This window comes from Cryptomeria japonica, chromosome 7 (assembly GCF_030272615.1).
Source record: "Cryptomeria japonica chromosome 7, Sugi_1.0, whole genome shotgun sequence".
NCBI lineage: Eukaryota > Viridiplantae > Streptophyta > Pinopsida > Cupressales > Cupressaceae > Cryptomeria > Cryptomeria japonica.
The window spans coordinates 754,388,466-754,402,779 of NC_081411.1; the positions used below are offsets into that span (position 1 = coordinate 754,388,466).

General features: G+C 34.6%; 1 protein-coding gene across 1 annotated transcript; it reads right to left on the reverse strand.

Annotated features, from left to right (window-relative positions):
- Positions 1 to 311: 311 nt before the first annotated feature.
- Positions 312 to 2,710, reverse strand: LOC131076409 (chalcone isomerase-like protein 2). Its single transcript, XM_058013576.2, has 5 exons — positions 2,449 to 2,710; positions 1,863 to 1,958; positions 1,617 to 1,772; positions 885 to 1,111; positions 312 to 782 (listed from the first exon to the last, which is right to left on the reverse strand). Coding segments are annotated over exons 1-5 (639 nt in total). The 5' UTR covers positions 2,450 to 2,710; the 3' UTR covers positions 312 to 623.
- Between the last annotated feature and the right edge of the window lie 11,604 nt (positions 2,711 to 14,314).

Consider the following 14,314-nt stretch of genomic DNA (forward strand, 5'->3'; position numbering starts at 1 on the left):
GATTAAAAATGAGTGATTTTGATCATTGACAAAATAAAAAATATAAAACAAATCTTTTTGATAAAACATCATTTATCATAAACTTGAACATCCATTTTATCAAGATAATAAAATTCAACAATTAAAATTAATAGTAACATATGTATTATACAAGAAACACAAGATTAATACCTTTTTAAATTGATCATAAACACCGAGTAAAAATTAATTTACACATTTAAATACATTTCATTTAAAAAAATTAAAACTCCAAAAGAAAACATAAATTGGGCATAATGAGAGCTCTTTGAATCATTTGATTTACACCAAGAGAAACTAATGGTCGCATCTTGACTTGTCTTAAAAAAACAGAACACTCAGCACCAACGAATTGATCTGAAATCGTAAATCAACTTAATTTATCTTTAAACATAACAAACCGAAACTACTTTCTCCCTCAAAATATTTTTACTTTTATTTTTATTCATTCATCTGCTCACAAAAGATACCACTGCCAATGAGTCTCATGCCGGCAGACCTACCTAACTCAGACTTACTAAGGTGATCCCACAACACCATCCTCGGAAAGCACTTAGCCTCTTACCTGGTTAACACAGGGCTTAACATTTAATTATCCATTCTTTCTATTTAAGCTGGGGAGCAATGCCTTCTGTGAAAGATGTAATGGTTGAGGCTGACACAGCTGAGGAGCCACCCAAATACCACTTCTTTATCATGCCGCTCACATCAGCATTTTCCACAGTGATTTTGGCCTCTTTCTTCTCATCCGAAATGAAACTCACCTATCCAAAACAGAATTCAGAACATTAAACACAGAATAAAGAACATTAAATTAGTGTTTAGAAGCGTAAAATTCATGGCAAATTTAGACTTAATCTACGCACCTCAACGGTTTTGGCATTTGCTGGGAAATGGTAGGTGATGACCGAATTTTTCTTCATATATTTGCCCTGGAAGAACTCCACAACCTTAGCCAATGCTTCCTCCTCTTCATCCTCGTATTTGTCGATAGCCACCAAACGATCTCTAACCGCGTTTTCCAGCTGCAGACCGTACTGTGACCCCTTGATCTCTTTTATTACCACCACTCTGATAAACTTCTCCACAGGGGCTGCAACAAATGTGGCCTCTAATTAGCATTTTAAGGTGATTTTGTTGATTGAGAAGTTATAAAATTCAGGGGAGTTGAGGCTTTTAACCAAATTGTAGTTAAATGGTAAAAATGTATCTTGACCTGTTTAAAATACGTTTGTACGATTTTCAAAAAATTGAGAAGTATTTGGCTGAATATGCAGTTAATTTAAATTTGAGTTGCAAATCTATATGATATTTAAGCTGATCTGATTCACTACAATCAAGTTCTAGTGGTAATTGAGGCCAAACTAGTCAGAGGTGAGAGGAAATAAATATTTTCCTTGTTTAAAGTTTTACCTGATGTAAAACTTTAAAGAAGTTTTATACAAAAATCTGGTGTCCCAAAACTGTGAATTAGACAAATTTATGTACAAATCTTGTGGGAGACAAATTTCGTGAGCTAAAAATAACAAGTACCCTGAGAAGCAGAACCTTTCTGGAATAAATTAATCACCTAATTTTTATCTAAATCTTTCTCTTACCTTGGAGGAGGGCATCAAAGAACGAATCGTCTGCCAAAATCTCGGCCGCAGTCTTTCCTTTCCACGCCTGCAAATGGGAAGCCACTTCGAAATCCACGTAGATGCCAATGGCCGTGAATTTGATTTGCAGGAAGTGGATTTCTATGTCGGTGATTCCTGCAAAATTAAAACACCACTTAGCCTCCACTGCATACATAATCATCTTTAACATTAAATGCAAAAAATGTGAAAATGATTTAGTTTTACCATATCCAACGATGTTTAAGGGCTTGGAGGAGGGAGAAGGAGTAACTGATTTGGGGAACTGTATGTCGTCCACGACAGTAACAACTTCCGAGGCCACTGGAGCACAAACATCAGAGAGAGAAGAAATTGTAAGGCTTCCGGTAAACAACTTTATATAGAAAAAAAAAGTAAATATTTATTCCTGCAAACAAATTTGCCATGAATATTACAAATATCGATAGAAAAACTAGTAAATATTTATTCCTGCAAACAAAATTGCCATGAAAATTTTAAAAATATCTATAGAAAAATTACTAAATATTAATTCCTGTAAACAAATTTGCCATGAAAATGACAACTGTATATAGAAAAGCTAGTAAATATTAGTTCCGGCAAACAAATTTGCCATGAAAATTACAAAGTCTACAGAAAAACTAGTCTGCAAACAAATTTGCCACCAAAATGACAATCTATAGAAAAACTAGTTAAGAAATTAATTTCTGCAAACAAATTTGCCGTGAAAATAACAAATTTCTAGAGAAAAACTAGTTAAAATTGATTTCTGCAAACAAATTTTCCATGAAAGTGAATCAGACATAAAACTTACTCTTTCTCTTGCTGCAAGAATGATCAAGTGCGAAAATGTGAAGAAAGCAAGGGACAGAGAATTGGTAATGGTGTAGGCGTGGAGAATAATTGGAGAGAAAGGGATTTATTAGCAATGGGAGAATGAAGGAAAGATAGGTGGTTGTGGAGGATACACGCACGAGATGTTACAGAGAAGGAGAGTTGCAGGGTTAGGTGGATTTGTGTAGTTTGACTAGTGGTTTGCCTTTGTTTGGTATTAAATGTGAAGTGCTCCCTCATTGAAAACGGTGAAATTTGTAACCTACAATTTATATATATTATTAAATCCCAACTAACCATTTGATCCCACTTTGATTCCAATTTTGTATTTCGCAACGTACACATATTCCTGTGTGACAGTTTTGGTGAATCATTCATTATGAATGGAGAAGAACCAAATTATTTATAGTTCCCGTCAAAATATTTATAGCATCCATTTCCTCGTACCAAATTTGTGAATTCTTCATTAGGTGTAGTATGTTATGGCCGCAGCTATTCTAGCTCCAAAACAGATCTGTCGTATAACGTGTTAGTGACAGGTTAGTCAATTGTAACTGTTAACTGTAAAACCGACGGTGTAAAACGCTCAACTAACACGCGTGTTAGTCAATCCGTATTGTCTTTTTGGACCCAGAATAGATGCGTCTGTATGTTATAGTGGCTATTGGACTGAATGAACACGCGGGTGTAATTTCTCCTAATGTGAAAATATGGAAACAAGGATGTCTTCTTTGCATAATTTCCAAAGTACTGAAAAAGTAAACACTTCATGTAGAAAAGATGTATCAAAAAATTATGATCAATATACATTAGATGATTCGTGTGATAATAGGTTTTGAAAATTAGGAGAATTCTTATGATGGTTTTAGGATTAAGACAAATGTTTATTTAAGAGACAGAGGTAAACCTCAAAATCTGCATATGAAAACGTTGATATGAATTTGCTTCAATTTCAAATTTAAGGAACTAAAGGGGAAATTGACATAACAATTCTCCTGCTTCGTATCAATGAATTGAAGAAGACGTAGAAACCTACTATCATATTGTCAATTTGGTTATTTAGTCAACGAGTGTGTATAGGAAAAGGGAATTAGATCAACACAGGTCTTATTGACAACCTCAAAGAAACACAACATAAGATAGAAGCACAAAGTGCATTACAACAAGCTCATCTTACTCAATAGGCTCAAAAAATAAATCAAAATCAAAACAACACTCTATAACAAAATTTAAATAACAACATTGCTCAACAACAAAATATAAATCAAAATGTTGCATAAGTTGTTCCAAATTAGCAAGCACCAAATGTGGAACAAAATCAAAACAAATCCTCATTAACAAAACATAAGAAAAAATGTAGGGATTAGTCATAGAAGACAAGCTTAAAGATTTTCCTTAGTGAGACAACCATGTTAGGATTAACAAGATATAAACATTTGAAATTTTAAAACATTCTAGGTTATCCTAATCCCATTCCAATGTATCCTAATCCCATTCCAAATGAGATTAGAGGAAATGTGCCCAAATTTGAAGGCAACAATGATGCCACTAGGGAGGACCACTTGAGATACGTCATTGATGTCATAGATGAGTACAAAATTGAGAATAAAATGTCATGATGAAATTGTTTGTGTAGTCAGTGGAAGAGAGTGCTAAAGAATAGTATAAACCTTACCAAATAGTAGCATAGACTCATGTGACAAGTTTATGAAATTAATCAAACTATAGTATGGTGAATGAGTGTATCCAAAGTTTGCAATCAATGAGCTCATTAGCATCAAGAATGGATTAATAAAGTGGTTCCTGATTACAATAATAGGTTCATAATGATATTGAGAAAAGTGTGCCCCAAGTGAGACCAAATGAACCTATGGGCTTTGTTCTTTATTGTGGAGCATTTAATTCACACTTTTGCCCCCCTTTTGAGAGATAAGAACCCTCACTCTTTGATAGAACCTTATGTCATGGATGTTGTAAATAAGGTAAAGAAAGCTTGCAATTTGAACTTAAAGCTATTGCAAATCTGAAACTAAAGATTAACCATGTTAACACAATAATTGTAGAATCATGAAACACTAGATTTATGTGGAGAAACCCTTTTGGAAAAAAAATTCACCATAGAAAGAGGGGCAAGTATATTGGTCTGTAAAACCCGACAACACTCTATTACCCTGCAAACTAAAAAAGACTAAATTAAGAACACTAGCTGAAGGCACAAATTTATAGGAGTTTGTGAGGATGAATAACACTATGGTATCACCAAACAATAGGTAACAAAACCACCTAGAAAAAATCACACCACCTCCCAAAATAGCTTCTTACAAATGCTCAAGTACAAATATCATAAGGCATCTTGCATGCATGTGGACCTGTGTAAGGATTCTATCATAAATATATTGTCATAGATGTTGTCATAGCAATAATCACTGTCATAATCGTACAAGTGATTCAAATATGCCTACGAGAAGAAAATGTATTTACCAAATGCATCCTTACAACAAAAATATGTTTCAAGGAGTAAAGTTGTAGATGTCCCAAAAAGCAATGTTGATAATTCTAAAAAAAGGTTGGGTGTTGGCAGGAAAGGAGTAAAGGACATACATAGTCAAAGGAAAACCTACCACGTTCTATCACAAAAAGGTTGTGGAGCTTGAGATTGAAAATACATAATCTAGAATAGGGGTAGAATAGATGGATCACGTCTCATCCACTAGATATATGTATACTGAAAGATATATGTAACAAAGTAAGGGATATGTAGGAAGGAATACGAATAAGTATATATAGAAAATAGAAAGGATACATGCATATGATGTAATAGATGATATAAAGATAAAATTGATGTACTTGATTGATCTTAGGAGTAATACAATACCAAAATTCTATATATGTTATGTAATGTTATATGCTTTTATGTTTAGTTAAATAGTTAGCACTCAATTCAGATTAACTCCTTGCTCCCTTTGTATAAATAAGTCTGAGGTATAAATACAACACTCAGAAAGTAATTGGGGCTCAAAAATTCAGTCTGTGCTCCCCATTTCTATTACTAACATTGGTTTCATTACCACTTCCCATTCTACTCTGGAATTTCACATTAGCACACTCAAGAATATTGAGGATGACATCAATGCCTTAACCAGTTTTATTTGCAATGGAAAATGGTGGTCTCCTCCCAAGGCTCAAATGGATCAACTTGAGGTGAAAATACTTCAAAGAGCCACCACAAATGATGCTCCTCAGGATATAGATGGCCAATGTCAACTAGAAATTGAAGCATTACATATATAGTTTCAATAACCCCAAGATCAACAAGATAAATCCAGGAATAAATTTCATTAGAAGTAGTGATTTTAAGGTTGGTGCATAATACTGGAGTCCTTTAGGAAGCTGAACAGTTGGCTCCAAAGCTCACACTTTCAGAGGTAGTGTGTTTACCCATGTAGAATTAGGTGCAAATTCAACAATTGGCACAAGAAGACAAAATACAATGGGACAATACTTTTGCCAATCTGAAGGAGATCTACAATGGTATTCTTCTTGTATAGTAGGGTTGACTTGAGGACAAACCAAAATTTTGAAAGACGGGATGATGTTGGAAGGAAAGGAATAAAGGATAGAAATAGTTGAAGGAAAACCTACCACATTCTCCTACAAAAAGGTTGTGGTCCTTGAACTAAAAATACATCATCTAGAACAAGGATAAAATAAATAGATCACGTCCCATCCACTAGATATATGTAATAGAGTAAGGGATATGTAGGAAGAAATATGAATAATTATATATAGAAGATATTAGAAAGGATACATGTATATGATGCAATAGGTTAGATAAGGATGAAATGAATATTTTTTATTGATCTTAGTAATAATAAGATACCAAAATTCTATATATGTTAAGTTATATTATATGAATTTATGTTTTGTTAACTAGTTAGTACTTTATCTAGGTTAAATCCTTTCTCCCTTTGTATAATTGAGTCCGAGGTATAAACACAATACTTAGAAAGTACTTGGGGCTCAAAAATTCAACTCATGATCCCTATTTTTATTGCCACTGCCCATTCCACTTTGGAATCCCACATTAGCACACTCAAGAATATTGAGGGTGACATCAATGTCCTATACCAGTTTTGTTTAAAAAAATAGCTCCTCTCAAATGCTCAAACGGATCAAGTTGAGGTGCAGATGCTTTAGATAGCCACCACATATGAGGCTCTTTAGGATATTGATGGCCAGTCTTGAGTAGAAATTGAGGCATTACATGTACAATTTCAATAGATCACCAGGATAAATATAGGAATAAATTTCATCAACTTAAGAAAGTAGTGAGTTTAAGGTTGGCACATACTACTAGAGTCCTTCAAGAAGCCCGAAAATTAGCTCAGATGCTCCAGATTCCTTACACACTTCTGGAGGCGAAGTGTTTTTCCATACAAAATTAGATGAAAATTCAACAATTGCAATAAGCCAAAATATAATGGGACAATAATTTTCTCAATCTGAAAGGCTCTACAAGGATATTCTTTTTGTATAGTAGAGTTGACTTGAGGACAAGGAAACATTTTGAAAGAAGGGATGATGTTGGAAGAATTAAAGGAAACCCTATGGAATTCTACCACAAAGGTTACAGAGCTTAAGATTGAATAGACATCCTAGTATAGAATAGGGATAAAATATATGGGTCACATAGCATCTACTAGATATATGTGTAATGGTGAAAAATTAGGGTTTCCACAATTATATATATGAAAACCGTTAATTTTTGGACTTAGGTACCATTATATTAAAAGAGGAGAGTAAACCCAATGGATCTAGCCACAAACTAGCAAGGATAAGGGTTGAGAATTATATTGGATTTACTGAGGTTGAAGTTGATTTCCCTCTTTTAAGTTGAATTGTGAAAATGTTGAAATTAGGGTAAATGTGTTTGAATTGATGTAAAAACATGTAAACAGTAAGCCACACTCATTGGATCGAGCCACGAACCTAGATCTGAGGATTGTAAGAGTATTTGGACCTGTTCCTAGAAGGAGCTCTTGATTTGTCAAGACCATAGCGATGGTAGCTCTTGTCCTCCACACTTTTCACACTCTAATGGGGGATTGATTTGTCACTTTAAATAAAGCCAATTCTGAAGATCACAACTTCGTACCTATTCTTGCGCACAGTAGAGAAGGGAAATAGGTTGAGAATAGGAGTTTTCCTAAATCAAACCTTGGTTTAGGAATTAACCTTGAAATAGAAATGAAATATGATTGAATTGCAGTAATGGAAATGTTCTCCTTTTGAGGGAGATGTTGAATAATGACTAAAAACATAAATGCTATACCTCCTTGTGAAGTTTTGTTAGTCTCCACATGGAATTAGGGTTTCATGAAGTCTTCAATAACATAGAACATTAATGTCAACTCCAATACTTGAATCTTGACCTTATCTTTGCTCCAATGCTTGAAAGAAGACTAATTGCTTGCTCACTTGACTAGAGTGCTTGAATTGATTGATCAATATGATTATCGGATTCAAATTGTATATCAAAATGAGAGGGGTAGACCTCCTCTTATACTTGCTCATCAAAAATCAACTTAATTTTTTGACATGAGCCGACACAGGGTCAAGATTCCCGCCCAAATATTATGATCATTAAGGGGCCCAAAAATGGGTCCTAGTTGGAAGGATCGAGGCACTAGGCACTCTGGTCCTAAGGAACTAGGGCACTAACGCCTTGGCCCTGACCAACAAGGCACCAAAAATAAAGGGTGAAATGAAGTGCATAGTAAAAAATATGGCAAATATGTGTGGTATGAGCAGAATCAGGTCTACGATTAGGCCTCAAAACACTAATGCCAAGGTGAGGGCCCAAATGAGGATGAAATTGTAAGGGAGTACAATTTAGGATGCTACATTTATCCCCCTTTAGCGAGAGTATGAGACTAAGCATACTCTCAGTAAAGTACAAAGCTTCACATTGAAAATATTTTATCAAGATGTTAAAGAGGCATGACACACCAAGCCCCCAGTGGACTTTAGGTATCCTACAACTTCAAGATCAAGACAAAAGGGACATCACAAGGAAAGAGAGAGAAAAGAGAAGTAAGGTTCACTTACCATGAATAATGAAAAGAAAAATACCAAAATTACAAAGCAAGAAGACTAAGTTTGTAAAGTAACTTAAGTATTGAGATATGCAAGAGAGAGAAAAAATGAGCAAAGTGTATGCCCCCACATTAAAGTGATTATGTATGCCACAACGAGAGCAATTGCTTTAAGGTAGTATACATTCATCCAAAAGATAAGCACATCATCAAAATGAGATGCCCCCAAGAAAGGACAAGTCAAAGGATAGTGATCACAAACATAAAAACACATAAGGGTTCTACTTAACTCTGGGGTCAATATACTCTTATGATAAATAATGTATATCATGTATATATTTGCATTGATTCATCCTCTTCCCCCAAAGAAAGTAGAACCACCATGGAAGAAGGGCACATGTGTATTTTGAGTCAACATGGGAGAGACCAAAAGGGATCTCAAGGCTTTGCATCATCCTCAAGTAGACAACACTAGGGACAACAAATAGAAGAATTGAGAAACAAATAGAAGAAGGTTACAAACAAGTAAGAGAGGAGAGAGAGACAATCTATGGCACAGATGAAGCTGATCAAGCAAGTCATCTGCCTCCCAATCTTGATCAACATTATTTTGGGAAGGTGGACAATATGCAAGAGGAGCAACTTCGAGCATGGTAGATGGAGCTACCACAAGTTCCAAACAAGGACCATGCTTGAATGATGGATCAATTTATTTTTTACTAGGAGCTAGGATTAATGCTTGTGAAAAATGTTTAGATAAATCACTATCAACGTCAACATATCCATATTCATCATTGGAATCATTAGCATCAACATTGTTAGCACGGACATCATTTTCATCCATCTCTTCATTAAGATTAATAAAAATAGAATCTTTAATTAAAATAGCACATGAACCATCATTTTTATTAAGCATTTTATATCTTGGAGATTTAGGTTGAACTTCCTCCCTAAGGTTAGGTGAAGGTTGGACAAGTGGGATCATATCAACATTTGGTGTCTTCGAGGAGGAAATGGGCTGAGAAGAAAGTTCACAAGCCTTATCATGACATCTCCATCGACATTCTCTCACACAATGGTTTCTTTTAGTTTTTGTTGAGGGTTGTGAAGGTTTAGGATCAATAGGCATAGGCTTCTTCTCTTCCTTTAAAGGAGGAATGGGAGAGGGTTTTTTAGGTTGAAAGATAGGGGATGTCGGGCACTTCCCTTTGTAAGATGTAGGAGGCGGAGATAAAACATATAGAGGAGGAATAGAAGGTGTAGGAAGAAGACTAGGTCCATCATGAGGAGGAGGAATAGGTCTATCATGAAGAAGAGGAATGGGTTTAGGATCTCTAGGATTACTCAAGGATAAGATCATATCATTCTTCCACTTTTGATAAGATTGAAAAAGAGCATCATTTCAAGGCTTAAGAGATTCAAATTGTTTAGACTAAAAGTAATCAAGATTAACATATCCATGCCTCACCGTGAATTGGTACATGCTATGATTATTTGTTACGATTTTATCATTAAGAGGGAATTTCAAACACTTGTGAGAGTATGTATTTGATCTTCGCAATGATATATAATGGGCCATAAGGTGTTTCAATAGTCTCGATAGGATCAAAGGTAATGCATAGGTATTTAGGAGGTATAGGTTTATCAATAAGATTCACCACATTATTAGAATCAAGGCCAAGATCATTAGGAGAAAAGACAAGATGCTCAGACTCAATCACATTAGTATAATTAGAAGGCAAAGGATTAGTAAAGATTTGGAGGCTTTGATTTGGAGGAGCTACAAATTTATTTCCTTTAGAATTCACACTAGCTACAATATGGTATTGTTATCAATTAGGTCTTGAATCCTACTCCTTAGGGAATAACACTTTTCAGTGTCATGACCAGGTTGATGATGGTATTGGGAAAAAGCTTTGGCATCATGATAAGGTGGAAAAGGTTTGGATGTGTCAATTGGTTTGATGAGAGGAAGTTTCAACACATTTTTGTTCAAAATTTTTGTCATAATGCTATGCAAAGATTCTGAAAGAAGAGTAAAATCTTTTCTAAAATACTTGGATAAAGGAGGCACACCCATTGTCATGGCTGCTACCTGTGTATTATTGTTTTTATTGAAATTGATGAATCCCTTGTTCAGTTTAAACTTCACAAAAGGTTGTTGAGCACTTTCATTCTTATCAACATGAGACATTGAAGAAGATTGTTCAAATTGACTCACTCGAAGCTAATGGTTATGAAGCATTGTGCACAACTACGTAAAGGAAGTAAACTAAAAAAAGAGAATCTTATCCCTAATGTCTTTTTGCAAATTAGAAATAAAAATTCTTTGAACATCATCATCAAGCATATGATAAGAAATTTGAGAATACAAATGCTTATATCTACCAATAAAATTAGTCACTTTTTCTTTAGCACCTGCTTACAATGAATCAAATCAGTCAAAGTAATCTTAGGACCAATATTATTATGAAATTGTTCAATGAAAGCATTATCCAATTGTTGAATTGATGTAATTGAATAAGGAGGAAAATAAAAATACCATTGCAAAGCTTTATCTCTAAATGTTCTAGTAAACAATTTAGCTAAAAGTCTTTGATCTTGAGCAAAATCACTACACAAAGTTTGAAATGTTTTCACATGAGTCAAAGGATAACCTTTTTCATTATAAAGCTCCAATTGAGGGACTTCTACATGTTTAGGAGAGAAAACACAAACATTGTCATTAGATAATGGGATCGCTACATCGAATGTGGGCACATTAAACTTGGATTGGTTCATGGAATCTATTTGTTGTTGCAAAGATGGAATGGTTTGAGCTAGGCTATTAATGGTTGCTTTGGTGGATGGGTTGAAATTAGAAATATTGGATTGGGATGGACAAGTAACATTGTTAAATGAAGGAGGAGGTTGAGAATAAGGAGGTGGGAGACTATGATAGGTGGGTATGTGAGATGATTGGGTGACAAATGGGAGACTCGGGGAAGGAGGAATAAAAGAATTTTGATTAGAAATGTTTCCCCCTTGACTAACATGTGTAGGAATAACATTTTATGTGGAGGTAGCCATGATGTTAGATGTGAAAGTAGGCACACTAGTCATGCAAGTAGTCATAGGAATACAATGATTAACCTGACTAGGAGGTTGAGTGTAACCAAGGACTTCAACACAAATTTTTAGAGGCATGATATTATTGTCAACAATATGAGAAAGGCCATACAACAAATCAATGACAACTTTATCACTTTGAATCATTATTTTTAATCCTTCAATCAATGGGATAGCCTCACTTTCTGGGTATTGTTGACTCATCCATTGTTAAAGTTTTCAAATTCATTGTCAATATTCTCCAATCGATCAATGGAAACCCTAGTTAGTGATTCACCCTCATCATGAAAATTATGTAAATAATGGGGAAGAATAAAATCAATTGTTGGAATAGAAGAACCACCCACATTCTCATGAAACAAGTTATCTAAATTAGGCTCCATATCCTTAGTAATTAAACCTTGGGAAGCCTTAATTGTACAAATTCTTCTCATGGGAATATTAAAAGGTAGGACTAATGGTAGTAAAACTCATAAACAAAGGAGGGAAATTTCAATTTGAATTTAAAAATTATGATTAAGCAATACAAAATTTTGTGAAAAATGATTGATTAAGCAATTACCCAAGCAATTTGATTTGTGAATTTGAAAGATAAATGCATCTAGATCATAGCATAACATTCATAAAGATCAAATCTGAAAATTAATTTGAAAAATTATGCAATCCACATGATAAATTTTAGAATTATAAACTAGGTTTTTTTTTAAGTCCAACCACTAAATTTATGTAATTCAATCTGAAAATGAGATCTAGGAGGGAAATTTTGAATTTTAAATTAAATGAAAAATTAGATCTGAAATAATAAATCCAAATTAGACAACCCACAAGTTCAATTTTAGAATTAAAACTTAGGGTTTTTGTGGAATTAACCTCTAATTTTTTTTAATTCAATGAAAAATTAAGCTTGCAAATGTAAATTCGAATTTGAAATTGCATAAACAATCAAATTTGAGAACACAAATCAGAATTATAGATGTAAGGATTCGGGTTCACCAAAATGTAATGGTGAAAAATTAGGGTTTCCACAATTAGATATATGAAAATCGCTATTTTTTGGATTTAGGTACCATTAAATTAAAAGAGGGGAGTAAACCCAATGGATCTAACCACAAACCGAAAAGGATAAGAGATAAGAATTCTATTGGATTTACTGGGGTTGAAGTCGATTGCCCTCTTTTAAGTTGAATTGTGAAAATGTATAAATTCAAGTAAATGTGTTGGAATTGATGTAAAAATGCATAAACAGTAAGCTACATTCATCAGATCGAGCCATGAACCTGGATTTGAGGATTGTAAGAGTATTCGGACTTGTTCCCAGAAGGAGCTCCAGATTTGTCAGGACCATAGCGACGATCGCTTCGGTCCTCCATACTTTTTGCACTCCAATGGGGGATTGATTTGTCACTTTAAATAAAGCCAATTCTAAAGATTGCAGCTCCATACATGTTCCTGCATACAGTAGAGAAGGGAAATAGGTTGAGAATAGGGGTTTGCCTAAGTCAAACCCCAATTTAGGAATTAACCTTGAAATAGAAATAAAATATGATTGAATTACAGTAATGAAAATGTTCTCCTTTTGAGGGAGATGTTGAATAATGACTAAAAACACAAATGCTATACCTCCTTGTGAAGTTTTGTTTGTCTCCACATGGAATTAGGATTTCATGAAGTCTTCAATAATATAGAACATGAATGTCAACTCCAATACTTGAATCTTGACCTTATCTTTGCTCCAATGATTGAAAGAAGATTGATTGCTTGCTCACTTGACTTGAATGCTAGAATTGATTGATCAATATGATTGACAGATTCTAATTGTATATAAAAATGAGAGGGGTAGACCTCCTTTATACTTGCCCATCGAAAATCAACTCAATTTTCTGACATGAGCTGACACAAAGTTAGGATTCTCACCCCAATCTTATGACCATTAAGGGGCCCAAAAATGGGTCCTAGTTGGGAGGACCATGGCATTAGCGGCCTGATCCTGACCAACCAGGCACCAAGAATAAAGGGTAACATGAAGTGTGGGGTAAAAAATATGGCATATAGGTGTGGTATGAGCAAAACTAGGTCTCAAATCAGACCTTAGAACATAAACACCAAGGTGAGAGCCCAAATAAGGATGAAATGGTAAGGAAGTATGATTTAGGATGCTACAATATGTAACATAGAAGGGGATATATGGGAAGGAATATGAATAAGTATATATAAAAGATACAAGGATAAATGCATATGAGGTAATAGGTGAGATAAGGATGAAATGAATGCAATTGATTGATTTAGGTAATAATCCCATTCACCATAGAAATGTCTCGGGAAAGCCAACACTTTGGCTACCGAACTTCCATTTCGTGGGTGTCGACCAACATGGCATCAAGCCACTAGGGACATTGATGGCATATAAAGTAACAATTGGAACACAATATTTCATCCTAGATTACGCAGTTATCCCACTAGAAACGAAGGCATAAAATGCTCTCCTCGAGAGGGGTTGGTTTATCACTACCAAGGTGAAGCATAATTGGAAGAAAAACACACTCTTGATCAAGAGTGAAGGGAGGAAGTGTGTAATTAACCTGAGGAATCAGGTGGTGAGTGAAGAACTGGCATCCTCTAAATCAAAGTATAAAGATGCAAAGT

Bases quoted from the DNA above. Each gene is read 5' to 3' on its own strand.
- LOC131076409 (XM_058013576.2), bottom strand. The intron at 1,112-1,616 runs GTAAGAGAAAGA...CATTTGTTGCAG, and splicing joins CTTTGATGCCCTCCTCCAAG to CCCCTGTGGAGAAGTTTATC. The intron at 783-884 runs GTGCGTAGATTA...TGTTTTGGATAG, and splicing joins CAAATGCCAAAACCGTTGAG to GTGAGTTTCATTTCGGATGA.